Genomic DNA, 22,934 nt, shown 5'->3' on the forward strand with positions numbered 1-22,934 from the left:
AGGGAGAAGCAGGCTCCCAGCTGAGCAGGGAGCCTGATGCGGGGCTTGATCCCAGGACCCCAGGATCATGACATGAGCCAAAGGCAGCTCCTTAACCAACTGAGCCACCCAGGCACCCCTTGTCCTTTCTTTTATTAATGTAGTGTATCACATTAATTTGCGGATGTTGAACCAACCTTGCAGCCCAGGAATAAATCTCACTTGGTCATGGTGAATAATCCTTTTAATGGACTGTTGGATCCTATTGGCTAGTATCTTGGTGAGAATTTTTGCATCCATGTTCATCAGGGATACTGGTCTGTAATTCTTTTTGGTGGGGTCTTTGTCTGGTTTTGGAATCAAGGCAATGTTGGCCTCATAAAATGAGTTTGCAAGTTTTCCTTCCATTTCTATTTTTTGGAACAGTTTCAGAAGAATAGGTATTAATTTTTCTTTAAATGTTTGGTAGAATTCCCCTGGTAAGCCATCTGACCCTGGGCTCTTGTTTGTTGGGAGATTTTTGATTACTGCTTCAATTTCCTTGCTGGTTATGGGTCTGTTCAGGTTTTCTTTCTTCCTGGTTCAGTTTTGGTAGGTTATACATCTCTAGGAACATATCCATTTCTTCCACATTGTCTAATTTGTTGGCATATAGTTGCTCGTATGTTCTTATAATTGTATTTCTTCAGTATTGGTTGTGATCTCTCCTTTTTCATTCATGATTTTATTTATTTGGGTCCTTTCTCTTTTCTTTCTGATAAGTCTGGCCAGGGGTTTATCAATCTTATCAATTCTTTCAAAGAGCCAGCTCCTAGTTCCGTTGATGTGTTCTACTGTTCTTTTGGTTTCTCTTTCATTGATTTCTGCTCTGATATTATTTCTCTTCTCCTGCTGGGTTTAGGCGTTGCCATTCATTCTCCAGCTCCTTTTGGTGTAGGCTTAGGTTGTGTATTTGAGACATTACCTTTCTTGTTTCTTGAGAAAGGCTGGTATTGGTATATACTTCTGTCTTAGTACCACCTTTGCTGCGTCCCAAAGATTTCTGAACAGTTGTGCTTTTTCTTTTTTTAAAGATTTTATTTGACAGAAAGAGACACAGTGAGAGAGGGAACACAAGCAGGGGGAATGGGAGAGGGAGAGGCAGGCTTCCCTTGGAGCTGGGAGCCCGATGTGGGGCTCGATCCCAGGACCCCGGGATCATGACCTGAGCCGAAGGCAGACGCTTTTTTTTAAAGATTTTATTTATTTATTTGACAGAGAGAGACACAGCAAGAGAGGGAACACAAGCAGGGGGAGTGGGAGAGGGAAAAGCAGGCTTCCTGCCGAGCAGGGAGCCCAAAGCGGGGCTCAATCCCAGGACCCTGGGATCACGACCCTAGCCGAAGGCAGACGCTTAACGACTGAGCCACCCAGGCGCCCCCAAAGGCAGTCGCTTAATGACTGAGCCACCCAGGCGCCCCCAAAGGCAGTCGCTTAATGACTGAGCCACCCAGGTGCCCCAGTTTTGTTTTCATTTTCATTTGTTTCCAAGATTTTTTTTTAATTCTTCTTCAATTTCCTCGTTGACCCATTCACTCTTTAGTAGGATGCTCTTTAGCCTTCATGTATTTGAGTTCTTTCCAACTTTCCTCTGACTGAGTTCGAGTTTCAAAGCACTGTGGTTTGAAAATATGCAGGGAATGATCCCAATCTTTTGGTACCAGTTGAGACCTGATTTGTGACCCAGGATGTAATCTATTCTGGAAAATGTTCCACGTGCACTAGAGAAGAATGTGTATTCTGTAGCTTTGTTATGGAATGTTCTTTTTTTTATTTATTTTTTTAAAGATTTTATTTATTTGACAGAGAGAGAGACACAGCGAGAGAGGGAACACAAGCGGGGGAGCGGGAGAGGGAGAAGCAGGCTTCCCGCTGGGCAGGGAGCCTGACGTGGGGCTCAATCCCGGGACCCTGGGATCATGACCCGAGCCAAAAGTAGACGCTTAACGACTGAGCCACCCATTTTATTTATTTGACAGGAGAGACACAGCCAGAGAGGGAACACAAGCAGGGGAAGAGGGAAAGGGAGAAACAGGCTTTCCACTGAGCAGGGAGCCCGATGCAGGGCTCGATTCCAGGACCCTGGGACCATGACCTGAACTGAAGGAAGACGCTTCATGACTGAGCCACCCAGGCACTTCTGGAATGTTCTGAATATAACTATGTAGTCCATCTAGTCCAGTGTGTCATTTAAAGCCCTTATTTCCGGGCGCCTGGGTGGCTCAGTTGGTTAAGCGACTGCCTTCAGCTCAGGTCATGATCCTGGAGTCCCGGGATCGAGTCCCACATCGGGCTCCCTGCTCGGCAGGGAGTCTGCCTCTCCCTCTGACCCTCTTCCCTCTCGTGCTCTCTATCGCTCTCATTCTCTCTCTCTCAAATAAATAAATAAAAATCTTTAAAAAAAAAATAAAATAAAGCCCTTATTTCCTTGTTGATCTTTTGCTTAGATGATCTGTCCATTTCAGTGAGGGGATTATTAAAGTTCCTTACTATTATTGTATTATTGTTGATGTGTTTCTTTGATTTTGTTATTAATTGGCTTATATAATTGGCTGCTCCCTTGTTAGGGGTGTAAATAATTACAATTGTTAGATACTGTTGGATAGACCCTTTAAGTAAGATATAGTGTTCTTCCTCATCTTTTATTACAGTCTTTGGTTTATAATCTGTCTGATACAAGGTTTGCCACCCCAGCTTTCTTTTGATGTCCATTAGCATGATAAATGGTTTTCCACCCCTCACTTTCAATCTGGCAGTGTCTTTGTTCTAAAATGAGTCTCTTGCAGACAGCATATTGAAGGGTCTTCCTTTTTTATCCAATCTGATACCCTGTGTCTTTTGATTTAGCCCATTTACATTCAGGGTAACTATTGAAAGATATGAATTTAGTGCCATTGTACTGCCTGTAAGGTGACAGTTACTATATATTGTCTCTGTTCCTTTCTGGTCTATGTTACTTCTGGGCTCTCTCTTTGCTTAGAGGACCCCTTTCAATATTTTCTGCAGGGTTGGTTTGGTGATTGTAAATTCTTTTAGTTTCTGTGTGTCCTGGAAACTTTTTATCTCTCCTTCTATTTTCAATGACAGCCTAGCTAGATAAAAGTATTCTTGGCTGCATATTTTTCTCGTTTAGTACCCTCAAGAGTTTAAGTTTCTAATACCAGTATTACTACTCATATATACTGGCTTTTGATTACATCACACACACAAACATTAAAATAATTATTCAATTTATAAGAATCAAACTAGGGTGCGCCTGGGTGGCTCAGTCATAAAGCGCTTGCCTTCGGTTCAGGTTATGATCCCAGGGTCCTGGAATCGAGCCCCAGCAGGGAGCCTGCTTCTCCCTCTCCCACTCCCCCTGCTTGTGTTTCCTCTCTCGCTGTGTCTCTTGTCAAATAAATAAATAAAATCCTTAAAAATAAAGAATCAAACTATTATGACAGGCAATCACCTCAAAATCATGATAATCATAACAGTCCCAGTTCATTCTAGTTTGAAATCTACTTTGAGAATTCTAAGTTATAAAGTTTGTTCTGTCTTGTTTAAGTATACAATAGAATTTTTCATTTTACTTATCAGTGACCCACAAATATCCTGTGAAGAGCTTCCCATATTTTTTTAAATATGTAAAAATACATCTCATGCCATACTCACCTCAAAGGTTTGAACAAAGAAACACTTCAACCAGTAAAAAAATCCCATAAAAAATTACATTGTTTCCATATTCACTTCTACAACTAAACATACATAACCAGTGCCAATTTTTTAGCCAACCTGTTAAAATGTAGTATTTATTATGCACTACGCATACTATATATACTTCCAACCTTATTACTTCCTAATCTTCACAACAATCCTTTAAGATTTATGATCTAGGGATGTCTGGGTGGCCTAGGTGGTTCAGTGGGTTAAGCATCTGCATTTGGCTCAGGTCATGAACCCGGGGTCCTGGGATCGAGCCCCACATCCGGCTCCTTGCTCAGTGGGGAGCCGGCTTCTCCCTCTGCCTGCTGCTCCCCCTGCTTGTGCACTTTCTCTCTCTCTGACAAATAAGTAAATAAAATATATATTTTTTAAAAAGTGCAGTCTTCAAAAAAAAAAACAAAAATTATCTATTTAACAAAAAATAAAACTGCCTGTCATAAAGGTGAAGTAATTTATTAAGGAACCCACTACTTATACATTATAATTGCTGTGCTAGGTCTTTTTTCCCCCTACAACCACTATGCTATCTCATCCACTTAAATGACAGTAATCAGGCTCTTTCCTGTGAAATCAATAAAACTCTTCTTGCCCCAAGGATATATGTTGCATAAATATAACTAATTATATTTAAGGTTATGTTTCAATTTTTATAGTCATTTCCTTATTTTTCACAAGCTTCATCACAGTAATGATAAACTTAATTAATATCAGTGATCCACAGTTTAGACCTTGAGAGAGATGAAACAAGCAGCCTTCTATAAGTCATGATCATAATTTAAGAGTAAATTTGTATTGTAATGCACATACCTGATTCTCCATTTCTGGCAAGACAGCACTATTCACCTGTTCTCCCTTTTTGCCTTTCAACAACCGGTTGAGGTCCTGATAAATATCTTTTGTAAAAAAGTCAGCTCTTTTTCTTTCTGTGATCAGAATTCCTCCTCTCTGAATAACCTATTTTACAAGAAATAATTTAAATTACTTCAAGAAAAGGAGTTAAAAAAGAAATGAGAAAAAACTATACCACAAATACAGTAGCAACAGCTTCACCAATTATTAACCCACATTAAATTGTTATACAATGTGCAAGACATTGGTAATATATAAACAAGTATTTTTAAAATCTATAAGCTAAGTTTCCATGGAAATTTAAAATTAAGTTCACATAAAGCTTTCAAAAAATAGTCCCAATAGTAAAAACTCTTAACAGAGTAATACTTGCAGAATGTTGCTTAGATACCATCTATGCTAACAATGCCCATCACAGATTTGCTCTTTCCCAAGCAGTTTGTATGGCATTTGCGGCCCAAAAAAGAAAAGAATCCTTAGAGGATACAACATCCCTTAAATACTTAAATAAAGCACACAATCAGTACAATCAAATTTTTTAAAAAGACTCGGTAAAATAAGAGGCTACACGTCCCGCCTGAACTACCAAAAAATCCTGAAGACCTACATCTTATTTGATAAACCCATGCTAAACACAGTAAGTAATAAATTGGTGGATTTTTAATAGACCTGAATAACCTCCCGCCCCCAACTGTGAAAGCATTACTTTTTATCAGATGTGATCCCCTTAAGATGACATTCTGTTACTCTTTTAGGAAGGAAGGAAGGAGAGGGGGAAATGATCTGAAGTAGAACAAGTCTTCAACAATAAACAGCCTGTTCTAATGTCCTCTTAAAGATACAAAGTTCCTGGGGAGCCTTGGTGGCTCAGTCGCTCCGTTCCGTGTCTGCCTTCGGCTCAGGTTGTGATCTCAGGGTCCTGGGATTGAGCCCCACACTGGGCTCCCTGCTCGGCAGGAAGCCTGCTTCTCCCTCTCCTACTACTCCCCCTGCTTGTGTTCCTGCTCTCCCTCTCTCTCTCTGTCAAGTAAGTAAATATAATCTTTAAGGGAAAAAAAAAGATACAAAGTTCCTGTGAAAGATGAACATCAACATTTTCCTCAAAATACGTTACTGTATTTAGATATAAAAAATTGACTTTTGAAGTTGTTTTTTTTTTTTTAAATAAAACAGTGTCTATCATGTTAATTAGTCTTTCCTAGGCTTAGACTTTCCTCCATCACTAACTTGATTCCCTTACCTGCCTCAGTTTTCCCATGTCTCCAGCAGTCTCTCCTCCTGGTAAAACACATTCCTTTGGTCCAATCTGAATCAGGAGAGCCTCCAAATTGGAGAACTGATCGTTGTCGGGGAACTCACAAAGTCCTAGCTTCCGCTGTATGGAGTCAACATACCCAACTCCGACCTGTCTTTGGCCATCAACTGTAGATATTTTAACACCCACAACACCAATGGAAGCTGACATATCATTGTTACCAAAGAGAATGTCTTCAAACTGAGAAAGATTACCTGGAGAAGCCTTAACAAAGATAAAGAACAATTTTAAGAACTGTTGACTGTACTTTAAAATTTTACTAGTAAACAAGCATTACCCAACCCTGACCAATTTTATTAACAAAATTTTCTCTTACAAAAAACTGCTTATAACAATATATTCCAATTATTATTATCTTGTTTTCTATAAAGTATCCTCCCTATTTTTCCAATTATTTTCAGGACACTGGGTCATATCTAAAAATAAACATATCAAAAGAGATTTTCAATTTGAAATTTGGCACTGGATTTATACACACATAATCATTAAGGTGTTCAAAGTGATAATCCTATCAATGGTATGCTTAAATTTCTATGTCCTGTGAAAATATCTACCTATTAGTTGCACATACCAGTATTTTCACTGACTATACCACACAGGAGACCAGTAAAATTAGCCAAAAATGCTGACCTCGGAAAGTCAATTCTCTATCAATATATTTATCTGTAAAAGGCAGAGATTGTTCCTTTATCAGCGATTTCCAAATACAGATTGTTCTATATCAGTGATTTCCAATACCCAGAAATACAGGGTCCTCGACCTATTTTCAATATTTCAAAAAGATTAGAAATCTCTCTTTAAGACTATACAAGTCAACTAAAGTTTCAAGTTTCTTTGCTTTTGGCTGAACTTGTGTCAGGTCAGTGGTGACACTACGTATTTCAACCTGATCAGAAGCTGAAATATGCTGGTAGCATATGGCATTTTTCGGGGCAATTGACGGCCCATGCTATGATACAGGAGATCGTCACAAACTGTCCAAATGACCATGGTGACAGCCAAACTTAAACAACCAACAGCCATCAATAGTTCAATAGTTCCTGAAGGTCTTTAGCATCATAGTCATGACAATCAATTATTTTTTATAACATGATTCTAAATATCCTATAACTATGGATTGTTGATTAAAATCTGGATCAAAAATGAAATGAAGGGGGGCACCTGGCTGGCTCAGTCATAAGAGCATGGGACTCTTGATCTCAGGGTCGTGAGTCTGAGCCCCATGCTGGGTGTAAAAATTACTTAAAATCTTTTTAAAATTTTTTATTTTGCTTATGTTTTTTTTTTTTTTAAAGTAGGCTCCATGCCCAATGTTTAAACTCATGATCCTGAGATCAAGAGCTGCATGCTCTACCAACTGAGCCAGCCAGGCACCCTTTAAAAAAATTTTTAATGAAATGGAAAAAGCATTATCTTGCATTCAAATTTTAAAAGCAGATTCAATTGCAAAGGTAAACAGTACTTTTACGTATACACTTTGGATTTGCAGATTATGAAGCACACCTTTAAAAAACTCTCAAAAGGGAACCAGTAGCTAATAAAATTGGGTTCTTGAGGGTGCTTGAAAATGATTAAGACTGGTAACCTGTGAACTAAATGGTATCCAAGGTCTTTTCCTGCTCTGAACATACCACCGAGAACATGAGAAAAAAACCAATCATAGAGATCAACTATTTTAAATATCACTAAACTTTATCATAGAATCAATAAGCTAAAAAATGTAATGATAAATCAGCTTTTGCAGTTTTAGATCTGAACTTAACATGTCAGGATGAAGATACCACCTTTTTAATCTGATAAAAATAAATAATTGAAAAAATTTCCCCAACCTAAAAGGTAGGGGTTAAGGAGAATTCATCTTGAAGGATTCTGATATGTCAGAGTGAGGTGTGATGGGCTGATAATCAAGGTAATCTCTTAAATTTAGGATTCCACATTTTGGTGTTACTGAGTTCTATGAAGAATGAGATAGAAAACATCACTTTGTGGTACCCTCAATTTTCTATTAAAATCTTTCAAGACATAGGCTAAAACTCTAAGTAAAGGCCCCACCATTCTCAGGAAAACACCAATGAAAATCCCCAGGAAACTCTATGATGTTAAATGCTAAATTCTCCCACCCAGATATAATCTTCAGTAAATGTCTACATTTACAAAGGTGGGCAGGGGAGGAGGACACACTATGGAACAAAGATTGAAGAAGATTATTTTTGGGGCGCCTGGGTGGCTCAGTCGGTTAAACATCTGCCTTCAGCTCAGGTCATGGTCCCAGGGTCCTGAGGACGAGTCCTGCATTGGGCTCCCTGCTCAGCAGGGTGCCTGTTTCTCCATCTGCCTGCTGTTCCCCCTGTTCATGTTCTTTCTCTCGCTTTCTCTCTGACAAATAAATAAATAAATCTTAAAAAAGATTGTATTTGGGGTAGTACCAAGATCAAATGTTTAAGTATTCTATTAAACTTCACAAGGAAAACAAGACAAAAAAAAAAATCAAAGGACTTTCAAATTGGAAAACATTAAAAAAAAAAAACCTTCTAATTTTATTGCTTATGGAGAAACAGATACAAGAGAAGGTTGGGAAATTTGCCAAGGACACCCAGAGGGACAGAGGAGAAAAGAACATATGTTGACTATAAGCCCAGAGCACTGTCTCCCTTATCACACATTTATTTCCTTTCGAGAATAAATCTCACCTCCCCAACTACATTCTAACCATTAATTTATTCCAGTATTATTGGGAACCTACTCTGTAGGCACTGCATTTGAACATCAAACACAGGACCTTACAGACTCACAACGAAGGAATCATTATACAAAACCAAATAGCACGACTACCTCCATGAAGGCAGAAGCATTCATGTCAGTGAGCCTTTCTAAGGACATCAAGAAATAGGATCACCACTAAAATCCCTGACTTATAAAAAATTAGAGAGTTAATGGAAGAGAAAGGATATACAAAGATACAAACACATTACAAACGAGTACAAATGAGGGGCGCCTGACTGGCACGTGACTCGATTGTAAATTCAAGCCCCACGTTGGGTGTAGAGATTATTTTAAATTAATAGAGTTTAAAAAATAAAAAAAAATTGAGAATAAAAAAGGGGGGGGGGTGCCTGGCTGGCTTAGCCGCTTAAGTGCCAGACTCCTGATTTCTGCTCAGGTCATGATCTCAAGGTTATGAGATTGAGCTGGCCTTGGGGCTCCTGCTCCGTGGGGAGTCTGCTTGAAAATCTTTCCCTCTGTCCCTCCCCTAACTTGCTCTCGAGGTCTTTCTCAAATAAATAAATCTTTTTTTTTTTTTAAAGATTTTACTTATTTGAGAGAGAGAGAGAGAGAGAGAGAAAGGGATAGAGAGAAAGCACAAGCAGGAGCCCGATGTGGGGCTTGATTCCAGGACCCTGGGATCATGGCCTGAGCCAAAGGCAGACACTTAACTGATGGAGCCACCCAGGTGCCCCTCAAATAAATACATCGTTAAAAATAAAATAAAAATAGGGTGCCTGGGTGGCTCAGTCTGTTAAGCATCTGACTCTTGATTAGGTCACGATCTCAGGGTACTGGGATAGAGCCCCACGTCTGGCTCCATGCTCAGCATGGAGTCTGCTTAAGATTCTCTCTCTCCCTCCGCCCCTCCCACTCATGCTGTCTCTCTCAAATAAATAAATAAAATCTTCAAAAAAAATTTTTTTTAAATCTTAAAAAACAAATGTGTATAAATGAGATATTCGGGATACAGTAAATCTGTGTGATACTACTTTAAAAACAGTAAAATCAAATTGTTGTTTAATGCTGGTATTCAATTTTATGTAAAGTCTATTTTATTATTTAGGTTTCAGGGATACTGACAAAACTCACTTTCATAATAAGGATTTACTGAATTTCTATACTGCTATAAAACTGTGATTTTAAAAACCACATGCTAAAGAGTATTTATTTCTCAAAGCATTTTATTATCACAACCTGGTTAAAATATGAAAACACACAATAGAATTCCCCCACATCTTTATTTTTTCTACTCTTCAAAATCATAACCAAATTAAAGAGGAAGATAATTACCTTAAATGCCAAATACCAATCATTCTCCTTTGAGGCTTTATTTCCAGCTCTATTCTTATAAACTTCAACTCTATACTGGCGAACTAGAAGAAGATCTTTTACAAAAGATTCAAAATTCATTTTACTAAGCACAACACTCTCCAGAGTCTTTGTTCCTAAAGAAAAATATTAAAAATACATGTTACAGATTTGAGGATTTAAAGTAGTAAGTGTTCAAATACTCAACACAATGGCTACCCCGAGGCTAAATTCTTCTCTCAGTAATTCATTCCTTCAATAAACTATTTATCAAGCACTTAATACTCGTCCCAGTTGAAGGGTATAAAAAGGTGAAGAGATGCAGCACCCCACTCGGCCCCCTTCTGTGGAACCTACACATCAAAATAAAAAATTAAGAAGATACAAAGATAAAAGAATGAGTATATACATACATAGCTAAACTTACTTGTCCTTTCTTATAACTGGTTTCTCAGAAGTCTGAATAAAAGTCTTATAACTATATTAGCATTTGTACAGAATTAAAACTTTCTCCAAAAAGTCCAAAAAATTAGTCATTATTCATTGCAAAATGTTCTAGGTAACACAGATCAAAATTCAAAGGTTCAAAAAAGTACAGCAAAAAGGAGCCTTCCCCTTCACCACTGATTGCCTACACATCCAATTCACCAGCCAAGTGCTATCAAGTTTATAAAATATATTCCCAAACACAAGCTGTGCACACACAAGCACTACTTTGTTCCTCTCCTATATCAGTAAGTGCATACTACAAACACTGTTCTGTATATTGGCTTTTTTTTAATTTTAATATATTCTGGAGGTTGTTCATCAGTACAATCAGCTCCTTTCTGTTTACAGCTGCAAACATTCCAATGACTCTGAGGATATTCTATAATTTAGTCTTACTGATGGACATAATAGAGTGTTTCCAGTCTCTGCTATTACAACAATGCTGCATAAATAATCTTGTACATGCTTCACTCTCCAAACATGTGAGTACATCTGTAAGATAAAGCCCCTAAACTGGAAATTATCAAGAATATGAGTGATTTTGATAAATATTGCCAGACTATTCTCCTTGGTTGGCTATGGCAATTAACACTATCATCCATAAAGTATGAGTGCATCTATTTCCCCTATCCAATCAACAGAGTTTTAAAACTTTCTGGTCTTTACCTGAGATCACTAGTTCTCAACTGGGAACAATCTTGTTTCTCTAGCAGACATGTGCCAATGTCTGGGAACATTTGGGTTGTCACAACTGGGGGAGGGAGGAAAGGGGGGTACTAATGGAATCTAATGGTGAGGCAGAGATGCTGTTAAACATGCACAGGAGAGCCCCTCACAACAACAAATTATTCAGTCCAAAATATCAATAGTGCCAAGGTCAAGATAGGAAAGTGTCCCACCTTAGTTTTGATTTGCAATTACCAATTTCCTACAAAATTAATAAAATCACCCATACCACCAAATGGAATAAAAACTCAATTTTCATACATTAGAGGTAATACCAATTATTCACTTAAAGGTAATACTTGGGGGTGCCTGGGTGGCTCAGTCAATTAAGTATCTGCCTTCAGTTCCAGTCATGATCCCAGGACCCTGGGATCGAGTCCTGCATCGGGCTCCCTGTTCAGCAGGGAGTCTGCTGCTCCCTCTCCCTCTGCCTGCTGCTGGGTCTACTTGTGTGGACGCTCACGTGCTCTCTCTCTAATAAATAAATCTTTGAAAAAATAAAAATAAAAAATAAAGATGTAAACTAAATTTTTTTTAAAAGATTTTATTTATTTATTTTACAGAGAGAGACACAGCGAGAGAGGGAACACAAGCAGGGGGAGTGGGAGAGGGAGAAGCAGACTTCCCGCTGAGCAGGGAGCCCGATGCGGGGCTCAATCCCAGGACCGTGGATCATAACCTGAGCCAAAGGCAGACGCTTAACGACTGAGCCACCCAGGTGCTCCTGTAACCTAAATTTAATTAATAGATCATGCCGAGTACAAATATCAAATATAAACAAGCATAAAGATTAATTAAATGACATAAGGCAATCGTTCTGTACAGCTAAGGACAGCTGAGGCTTCCAATATCCCTTTCATTAGTTACAAGTACTAGCAAGAATTCCCACTGTCAGACACCCTGAGAAAGGGCTCAAATCTTGCCTCTCCAAGGTTCTTCCCTAGAACATTCCTCATTACCTCATCCAGGACTGGCAAACAAGTATCTATAGGGACCAGGCAGGTACCAAACAAGCAAAGGAAGCCAAAAGAAGAGCAACAACACAGCTGACATGACAAGTGGCTTCAAAAGAGACCATATGGAGTGGTGGGAACAGTGACAAAAAGAAAGCACATCAGGGTAAAGGAAGAGTCTAGACTATGTCAGAGAGAGCAGCCGCTCAGCTCCAAACCACTGCTGAACTGCAGGGATATTTACACCCCACGTTTTCAACTGTGCAGATTTTTCAGAAGCAGCTCAAAATATGAATTTTTTCCCTGAAATCTCCCAATTTTTAAAATACAGGCAATCAGTTCAAACTTAGAGCAAAACACTATATAGGCCACCAGTTTTCAACTCAGTATGTTTAACAGTCATATTTTCTTAGAGACTTGAATAGACTGCTGTTTCTTTAGCTTGCATTTTTTTTAGCTTTTTAAAATGTTTTTAGCTTGCATTTAGAAAGCAAATTATATGAATATTATGTTTACTCTAGAATCCCATTCAACAAGGCCTATACTCACATTCTCAGAGGGATGTGCGAGACCAAAGGCCTCCAGCCTGCAAAAGACTTCTATCTCCCAACTAACAGTCACTCAGGATCAGAACCTGAGTGGAATGGTCAGCCCTACCTAAATTATTTCCTGGTTTGGGGGCGCCTGGGTGGTCAGTAGGTTACGCATCTATCTTCGCCTCGGCTCATGATCCTGGAGTACTGGGATCGAGCCCCACATCAGGCTCCCTGCTCAGTGGGAAGCCTGCTTCTCCTCTGCCTGCCGCTCCCCCTGCTTGTGCTCTCTCCCCCTCTGTCAAATAAATAAATAAAATCTTTAAAAATAATTAATAAATAATTTCCTGGTTTTGCCTAGCACTCATCCCATTTTGCCCGAGCCTCTCTTAGTTTTAATACTCAAAGTCCAATGGTCCAGAAGCCCCCTCAATCCCAAGCAAATCAGAACAACTGGTCACCCTACCAATCCATCCAGTTGAATTCGACATGAGTAACATTATTCATTATAAAGACGTCATAAAAATAAAAATGAAGGGAAAAAAAACTTGCTCAAGAAAAGCAGCAGAGGCACCTGGGTGGCTCAGTCAGTTAAGTTTCTAACTCTTGGATTTGGCTGAGGCCACGATCTCATGGTTGTGAGATCGAGCCCCAAGCTGGGTTCTGTGTGGAGTCCACTTTAGATTCTCTCTCTCTCCCTCTGCCCCTACCCCTGCTAGTGCAGGGTCTCTCTAACAAATAAATCTTTAAAAAACAAAAAACAAAAAACAAAGAAAAGGAAAAGCAGCAAACTAGAGTTAATACAAAATCAGAGAAGAATTTCTCCTAAAGGCACTGATAAACGCCACTGTATTACCAGCAACTTCCAGTAAATACAAGACATAAAAAACACTGTTTTTCAGGGGCGCCTGGGTGGCTCAGTGAAGCGTCTGCCTTCGGCTCAGGTCATGATCCCAGGGTTCTGGGATCGAGCCCCACCTCGGTCTCCCTGCTCCACAGGAAACTTGCTTCTCCCTCTCCCACTCCCCCTGCTTGTGTTCCCTCTCTCGCTGTGTCTCTATCAAATAAATAAATAAAAATCTTTAAAAAAAAAAGAAAACAAAAAAAACCCCACTGTTTGTCATATCATCCTTAAAATTAAAAGGCAAAACGTAAAGTCCAACTCAGCAAAAACAAATCTGAGAGGGGAAAAAAAAAACATTAGTTTGGCAAAATTCTGAAATAGCTCTTAAGTCATTAAACCAGTAGGATGTGCCTGGAGAACTGTCTTGCCAGCACAGGGTTTTTAAAGTACGTGAAATTGAATGCCACCACAGGATGAACAAGCACTCTCAGATACACAAGCCCCACCACTCCCTCTTACACCCAACTACTCTGCATATCACTGTTGTCTACCTGGTTCTAGATAGAAGGATTCAGAGCAATTTGGTCTCTTTAATAATGAGGCTTTCAACAGGAACACAGATTCGTAACAGTGATGATTTCTTAAGAGTGGGTGGGGTGAAGAGACAAATGAGGTGATTCCCCTCCCTCCATGGCCTCCCCTATCTCCACTGCTAATGTACAATCAGGCTGCCCAACTGCCAAGGTTATCCTCCAAAGATACTATTTCTCTCAAAGGAGTTTTTGTGACATACTGGGTGACAGTGCATTAAGTCTTATTTACTGACAAGCACCTAAAGTATAGCTACTCTATGTTGCTGGTAAGAGACTAGCATTGTAGGCTTTGTCTAACCAGCTAGGAAGTAAAACTGACCTCCTGGTGTGAAATAAGGGGAACAGGAACAGAAAGCTACCCAGCCTCCACCTGGGGTACCGCAGAAAGAATAGCCTCAGGTTCGTACAAGATTCTTCTCTTCAAGAATAATTTGGAGACCCCAACCTCATTCAGCTGACAATTACCATGTGTCTGCTACATGTGGACGTTGTCCCAGGGGCTAGGGTTCAGAGGCAGGCATTAGTTAAAACATAGATCCTGCTCTCTAAGAGCTTTCAGTCTATTGGGATAGACAGGCAATAGGTAGAATAAATGCAGTGTCTAGGGTAAGGAGGAGATCCAAGAGCCGGGAATACCTAAGAGGGGCAGGGCAGCTAACCAGGCAGTCTTAACATGGGAATCAACGAAGGCTTCCGGGGCGCCTGGGTGGCTCAGTTGTTAAGCGTCTACCTTCGGCTCAGGTCATGGTCCCAGGGTCCTGGGATCAAGCCCCGCATCGGGCTCCCTGCTCAGCGGGAAGCCTGCTTCTCCCTCTCCCACTCCCCCTGCCTGTGTTCCCTCTCTCGCTGTGTCTCTGTCAAAAAAATAAATAAAATCTTTTTAAAAAACAAAACAAAACAAAGGCTTCCAAAGGGAGATGCTTTCTAAGCTGAGTTTTGACAACAAAAGATGCACAAACTAAGTAATTTTCTTTTTCAGGGACTCACATTCCTTATTTATAAATTGGAGCTAGGTACTAACTCATCTCACAGGGCTTTTTTATAACAATGTGAGTACTAGATGTTGAAGATTGAAAGTAGCTAAAAAGATGTAAGTCTAAATGCGAATAGCATGAACCAGATAGAGGAAACAGAAAGTACCTCTGAGAAGAGGGGACTGGGATCCAGACCAAAGCAAAAGGCTCATCTTTTCACTGGCACAATAGGGAGGAAAGAATGGGTACAGATGAAATTAAAAAGTATAGGTTTAAGAAATAACCCAAATGTCTGTGAACTGGCAAACAGGTAAAAACAAGATATGGTATATCCGTACAATAGAATATTATTTGGCAATAAAAAGGAATGAAGTATTGATAATAGAGATACATCTTGAAAATATTAAGTGAAAGAAGCCAGTCATGAAAGACCACATATTTTATGATTCCATTTTTTTTTAATTTTAGTTATTTGAGAGAGAGAGCGCACACATGCACGCATGAGCAGGGGGAGGGGCAGAGGGAGAGGGAGAAGCATACTTCCCGCTGAGCAGGGAGCCCAATGTGGGCCTCTATCCCAAGACCCTGGGATCATGACCTGAGCCGAAAGCAGATGCTTAACAAACTGAGCCTCCCAGGCGCCCTTATAATTCCATTTTTATGAAATGTCCAGAATAAGCCAATCTAGAGAGATGGCAGGCTAGTGGCTGCCTAGCATTGGGAGAATTGGGGGGGAGGAGGGGTGACTGCTAATGGGTACAGGGTTTCTTTTGGGGACAAAAATGTTTTAGAAATTTACTGTGGGGGCACCTGGCTGGCTCAGTCGGTAGAGCATTCATCCGACTCTTGATCTCAGGGTCTTGAGGTCAGGCCCCATGTTGGGTAATGATTAAAAAAATAAAAATAAATAAATAAAATCCACTGTGGTGGGGCACCTGGGTGGCTCAGTCAGTTGAGTGTCCAAATCCTATCTCAGCTTAGGTCTTGATCTCAGGGTCGTTGAGTTCAAGCCCCATGCTGGGCTCCACACTGGGCCTGGAGCCTACTTTAAAAAAAAAAAAAATGGGGCACCTGGGTGGCTCAGGTCATGATCCTGGAGTCCCGGGATCGAGTTCCACATCAAGCTCCCTGCTGAGCAGGGAGTCGGCTTCTCCCTCTGACCCTCCCCCCTCTCATGCTCTCTCTCTCTCAAATAAATAAAATCTTAAAAAAAAAAAAAGATGTACTATAATGATGGTTGCTTAACTTTGTGAATATACTAAAAACCCCTGAATGATAAAACACTGAAATGTATACTTTATATGTGTGAATCAAGAATAAATAAATGTGTGAATCATATTGTATGTGAATAATACCTCAACAAACCAGTTACATTAAAAAAAAAAAGTAGGGGCGCCGGGGTGGCTCAGTTGTTAAGCGTCTGCCTTTGGCTCAGGTCATGATCCCAGGGTCCTGGGATCAAGCCCCACATCGGGCTCCCGGCTCAGTGGGAGGCCTGCTTCTCCCTCTCCCACTCCCCCTGCTTGTGCTCCTATTCTCGCTCTCTGTCAAATACATAAATAAAATCTTTTAAATTAAAAAAAAAAGTATAGGTTTGAGAGCAGGAAATTGATGGGAGTTCTAACAACTTCTGTTTTCTACAGTCAGAGACAAGTTCGACTGCTAAAGAATGCTGGAAAAGGTCACAGGCTCGGAGATTTGCCTCAAGTCCAAGTACATGGGATCCTCATCAGTTATTTATAGTTCATCAGGCGTTACAGTCCAGATATAAGTTACCGCTCTAGGGTCATTTCTGCAATAAGCAATGCTGCCTAGAAATGTAAGTAACCTTCTCAACTTGATCACGGTTTCCAGGTGGAATAGGGAAGCACAGGAAAAGGTTTTGTTAACCCTTTACCTAAATGGTATAATAATAAAATGAAGGAAAATTCCTCCCAAAAAACAAGTATTGGCAGCCTTACATTCTTTAAAAAGATGCTCAGTTACACTGCACCTTGCACAGTGAAAACTGCAAGACACCCACTTTGGGAATCCCCGGGACATTTGTGAGTCCCTCTTTCTTTCACTTATATCAGCCAATTTCTAGTAACAAATGATCAATCTTTTTATAACTGTTATTATCCAGGGCGACTGGGTGGCTCACCACCCATCAACCACTGGGTGGTTAAGTGTCTGCCTCCGGCTCAAGTCATGATCTCCAGGTCCTGGGATCCAGCCCCATGCTGGGCTCCCAGCTCAGCGGGGGAGTCTGCTTCTCCCTCTCCCTCTGCTTCTCCCCCTGCTTGTGCTCTCTCTCTCTCAAATGAATAAATAAAATCTTTAAAAAAAAAAATTTACTGTTATTATCCTACCCAAACACATATTAGGACAATCCTTTACCTAAAATGTGTTTGGCATAAACGTCTAACCTAAGAACTACATACTTAGGAATAACTCACATTTACTTGCTAATCTCTGAAAAATTAAATTCACCTTTAACACTATTATCAACATGAATAGGAGGTGACTGTCGAGATTATTCTTAGAAATATGCCCAGTAAACACCTACATTTTAACCTTCAAGAGCAATGAAAGGAAAATTTTTGTTTTTTTAAAAGTCTATACTCCAGTATAGAAGATTCTGGATATTCATACTAAATTTCCTTCCCAATAAATGGGTGTAATGCTTAGCTTCCATTATTCCTTTCATAATCTAAATTAGAAAAATAAAAGCATTAGAATCATTAACAGGTGCTTAGAAAAATCAGTGATTCAATTTACACAAACATACAAGTACGTTTATAACTTTTTACATCATTTTAAATGCTTAAAAGTTATTCTAAACTGCGTAATACAATAATAGGAGAGCTAAGTGCACTAGCCTTGAATTTCAAGTTTAAAACTGGAAAGGAACTTAGACCATCATTAACTATGAAGCCATCCCTCACTATTTCTGGCTGGTCTTCACTGATCCTAATCTCCTCTTGCCCCCTTCTAACCCATCCCCCATCCCCCCCCATCTTACAGCCAAACATCCAACACACCACTCCACCTTAAGTCATCCAACCTCTGGGGCCTACAGCATAAAATTTCAACTCAGTACAACAACAAAAAACCTTTCATCCTCGGACCCCACCCACCTGGGCTACCCTCCTCCGGGTTCTCTGCTCCAGAGCCACCAATCTGCCTCCTTTCAGGCCCTCTCCCCAGGAAAGTGTAGTCCTTCAAAACTCAAGTGGAATTTAGCTTCTCATCTAATGCTTCTTCTGTGGTCTCCAATTGTTGCCATACCTGCTTCTATGCCTCTTCAAAAACTTGCTATGGCGCACACCTCCACAGTTCTTCACCTTCAGTTATTATTTCTGCCTTGCTCTCCACTAGAGTGAGGTGTGTGAAGGCAGGGATACTGTCTTTCCAACTGTCCATAACCCTGACACAGCAGCACTCAAACTTTTGTCTGATGAATGAAATATTGACATTCCATCAGCATGTGGCAAAGGCAGGACTAGAACCCACGACTCCTCACTCCCCCCAGAATGCTCTTTCCATCATCACAACGATGCCGGGGAGTAAAGCAATCAATATAAAACATCTAGAACATCTCGCTCACATTGGGTGAGAAGTCTGTAGCCTTACAGGGGGAGATGATGAGGGGGAGATGGGGTCGGATTACGGAGGGCACGCAATGCCGAGCTGAGGCAAAGACATACGTGACTAGCCCAAAGTCACGCAGCTATTAAGTGGAGGCGCCGCGACGTGAATCCAAGAAATCTGGCTCCAAATTCGAGGTCTAACAGCAACCCGTTCCAGATCCCCACACTGAACCAGAGGTGTTAAGTGGAGTGTGGGCAAAACCACACTGGTGACATGAAATGGTCTCCCAAACCCCCTACTTTAAATCTCACTCCCGGACCGGAGTTTGCGGGGGAGATTTACAGGGCCAAGGCGGGGCCGTGGGCAGACACCCACGCGACTGCTGTGCAATTAAAAAGAACAGTGTATTAAAACGCCTGCCAGAGTGAACGCTCCCCCCGTGTCCGTTGTTAGTTCAGGTCTGGGGCCGCTGCAGAGGGACACGCTCAGGGCGGAGGTGGGGCAGGGGCGGATGGCGCCCCACTCGGCCAGGCAGCGGCCGGCGAAATCGCCATCCCTGGGAGACACCGACGTCCCCGCCCCCGTGCCTCCTCGCCCGAGAGCCCGCTCGCCGCCCGCGGCCTAAGGGGAGCCCGCGCCGTCCCCGCCCTCACCTGCCGGCCCTATGTACTTGACTACCCCCTGGGTCTTGAACACTTCTCGAGCAGCCAGCAGCGCGTCCTCGTGGTGCGCCGTGTAGAAGTCGCCCCGGTCGAAGAGGCGCACCGTGGTGGTCGGCTTCTCCGGCATGGCCTGGAAGAAGCGCACGAAGCCGACTTCGGCCGCGCTCTCCAGCTGCAGCGTTTCCTTCGGCTGCACCGCCATTTCGGAACCTCTTCACCGCCTGCCAGAAGGAACTACGCGACCCTGCACCCCCTAAACTGTTTCCCGCCTCCCTTCCCTCCCTCCCGTGCGGCGTCCGGCCTTTGCTGAGACACCCAATCACACCCACCGCTGCACTTCGGTGGGTGGGAGTCCGCCGCGGCAGCCAATCATAGGCGGACGCGGCCCAGCTTCCCGCGCACGGTGGTAATTCTGTCTACTGCGCACGCGTAAACCTAGGTCGCGCGCAGACCCTGCAGACGGCCGACATTAGAAGATTTCAGGTCAGGTGTTTCTGCAGTGCTCGCGTGGAATCCGGGTGGGTAGGTAGTTAGGGAAGGCGGCCAAGTGGGCCTATCTGGCGGTTTATGAGTTTAGTACTCGGAAGCATGAGAGTGAAATCAGAAAGAACCTCGGGAACAGGAAAAACCAGCCTTTCTCCCCATCACTACATTTTTTTTAAAACTTCACCTCCTCTCTGAGCACTGAGTAATGTATAGAATCGTTGAATCACTATATTGTACGCCTGTAAGTAACATAACACTGTACGTTAATACTGGAATTAAAAAAAATAAAACTGCACCCCACTCTCCCTAACAGCCTTTCCTTTTCCTTTTTAACCAACTGCCAACATCAAGATTATAGGTTTTTCCATAACCTCCTTATTGCTCTGTACTAGCCACATTCTCGTTTCCTCCACTCTTTGACTCATTCAAAAACATTTTTTTTTAAAGATTTTATTTATTTATTTGACAGAGAGAGATTGGGAACACAAGCAGGGCGAGTGGGAGAGGAAGACTCAGGCCTCCAACTGAGCGGGGAGCCCGATGTGAGGCCCAATGCGGGCCTCCATCCCAGGACCCGGGGATCATGACCTGAGCCGAAGGCAGATGCTTAACGAATGAGCCACCCAGGAGCCCACATTCAAAAACAAAACGATGTGCCTTCAATGTGCCAGCCTCTTCTAGAATCTGAGGATCACTAGTAATGTTCAGTTTGCATTCTAATGAATGAATTCAGATGATACAGTAAGTAAATGTATAGTAAGTAAACTGTTAGAAGATAACTGCTCAGGTGAAAAACATAGGATGAAATTTTTTTTTTTTTAATATTGAGCAAATTGCGGGTCGGGCGCCTGGGTTGCTCAGTTGGTTAAGCGACTGCCTTCTGCTCAGGTCATGATCCTGGAGTCCCGGAATTGAGTCCCACATCGGGCTCCCTGCTCAGCAGGGAGTCTGCTTCTCCCTCTGATCCTCTTCCCTCTCGTGCTCTCTATCTCTCATTCTCTCTCTCAAATAAATAAATAAAATCTTTAAAAAAAAAAAACCTGCGGGTCAGGATGTGTCCTGCAGTTAGCTGCCTTAGGAATGGTATTGCACGCTCCTGTTAAGCCCACCCTTAAACTGTGGAAGCAGCCCCAACCTGGACTGAGCTGCAGAATTACCCCCGGAGGCTTTTCAGAGATATTCCTGGGCCCCACCCACATATAAAGGCTTGGAATTTTTGAAGGTGGGGTGTTGGGATGTTTTTAAAAACCTCCTTGGGTAGTCCTGACAATCAGTTCTGAAACCACTGGCCTGCAAGTTAAAATTCAAATACCTTGGGAAGCAGAGGAAGTGGATCATCCAACTGCAGACTACTTTGCAACAGACTTGCATCTCCCGCAGCCTGCAGTCCTTCTAGCCTCTCACTGCAGCCTCTGGGATCTGGGCCAGTAAATTCCCTTTCCCCGTGCCTGGCTCAGTCCATAGAGCACAAGACTATTGATCTTGGGTCCTGAGTTCAAGCCCCATGCTGGGTTGAGAGCTTACTGAAAGATAATAATTATAATTAAAATAAATTCCCCTTCCCTTTCAACACTTGTGGCTCCAACACAAACTTGGCCCTCTTCTGGAATGGCCCTTTCCTGCTCTTTGTCTAGCAAACTGCTAGTCATCATTCTGTCTTCCAGGCCCAAATGTCTCCTCATTCAAACCTGCCCAGTTTCCACAGGTATAATTAGTTGCATTATCTTCTGGAGTACCACCTTATTCATATTTATATTATAACAATATTCGCTGCATTGTTTTAGAAATACTGTTCACCTCTTTGACTAAGCACTTGGAGAGGACACCAGTGGGTGTTTATAGTTAATGATAATGGCTACTGTTCATCAGCATTCATGGACTGTCAGGTGTTTCCTTAGTTTTACATGAGTTTACTGTTTTAATCTTCAAAACTCTTGGTATTAGGTACTATTGTTATTCTTATTCGACAATGAAGAAATTGAAACTTGGAGATGTGAAGAACTTGCCCAAGATTACAGAGTTGGTAGTAAGTGGTAGAGCTAGAGTTCTGTCTTGCTCCAGATTCTGTATGCTTAACCATCTGTGTGATGTCATTTTTTTAAAATATTGGTGTGTTGGTGTGGTCTGGAGCCGACAGCCAAGAAAGAATTCTTGAGACATCTTCGGTGCAAAAAGGTGGTTTTATGAAAGCATGGGACAGGACCTGTGGGCAGAAAGAGGGATTGTGAGGGGCAACTGATTATATACCTTGGGGCTGAAGGGAGTAAAGAAAAGGGAAGTTCCAAAAGGATTTTCATATGCTAAAGAAGACTCAGGATCCTGGAGGAATGTTGTAATCTGTCTATCTCAAGTATCTGTCAATGGGCTGCAGGTTATAAGGACGTTTAATTTTATCTCCATTTCCCTCTGCCTTTGTTTCCCACATCGTGTATACCATAAGGCCTGGCACCTATTGGGTGTGCAGGAAATGTTTGTAAATGAATGAACTATGGCTCACAATAACCGCTTCTATATAACTTGTCTTTGAGTGTCATCTCATCTCTCCCCTTTCCTAGTTCACATTCTAAATAGTCAGTTCAGAGGGAGGCAGCATGGTAATAATAATACCTACCTCCAGGATTGATGTGAGGATTAAAGGAGGTAATAGCTTTGAAAATATTTTGTAATCTTGGAGCCTCTGGGTAGCTCAGTCGGTTAAGTGTCTGACTCTTGATTTCCACGTGGGTCATGGCCTCCAAGTCATGGGATCAAGCCCAGTGTTAGGTTCCACGCTCAGTGCAGTCTGCTCGGGATTCTCTCCTTCTCTCCCTCTTCCCCTTCCCCACCCCCACCCCCTGCATGCTCTCTCCATCTCTCTCTATAAAATAAATAAACAAAATCTTTATATTTTGTAATCTTTTGTAAACAGCTGAGCAAGGAGCCTGATGCAGGACTGATTCTAGGACCCCAGGATCATGACCTGAGCCGAAGGCAGACACTTAACTGACTAAGCCACCCATGCATCCCAATAAATAAAATCTTTTTTAAAAAAGTAAGGCCTATGTATATGCTGCCTACAAGGGACTCATCGGAAATCTAAAGACACATGCAGATTGAAAGTGAAGGGAGGGAGATGCATTTGTTATGCAAATAGAAGT

At 41.6% G+C, this 22,934-nt stretch overlaps 1 protein-coding gene across 1 annotated transcript in view; it reads right to left on the minus strand.

Annotated features, from left to right (window-relative positions):
- Positions 1 to 19,565, minus strand: part of MSH2 (mutS homolog 2) — a 75,584-nt gene extending 56,019 nt beyond the window's left edge. Inside the window, exons 1-4 of the mRNA XM_028104039.2 lie at positions 19,303 to 19,565; positions 9,947 to 10,101; positions 5,816 to 6,094; positions 4,534 to 4,680 (exon numbers count right to left, since the gene is read on the minus strand). Of these exons, the coding sequence (XP_027959840.1) occupies positions 4,534 to 4,680; positions 5,816 to 6,094; positions 9,947 to 10,101; positions 19,303 to 19,513 (792 nt within the window). The 5' untranslated portion in view covers positions 19,514 to 19,565. The remainder of the gene's footprint in view (positions 1 to 4,533; positions 4,681 to 5,815; positions 6,095 to 9,946; positions 10,102 to 19,302) is intronic.
- Positions 19,566 to 22,934: the final 3,369 nt, after the last annotated feature.

This window comes from Eumetopias jubatus, unplaced genomic scaffold (genome assembly GCF_037043125.1).
Source record: "Eumetopias jubatus isolate StellerSeaLion01/CBP00866 unplaced genomic scaffold, mEumJub1_p1.0 scaffold_9, whole genome shotgun sequence".
NCBI lineage: Eukaryota > Metazoa > Chordata > Mammalia > Carnivora > Otariidae > Eumetopias > Eumetopias jubatus.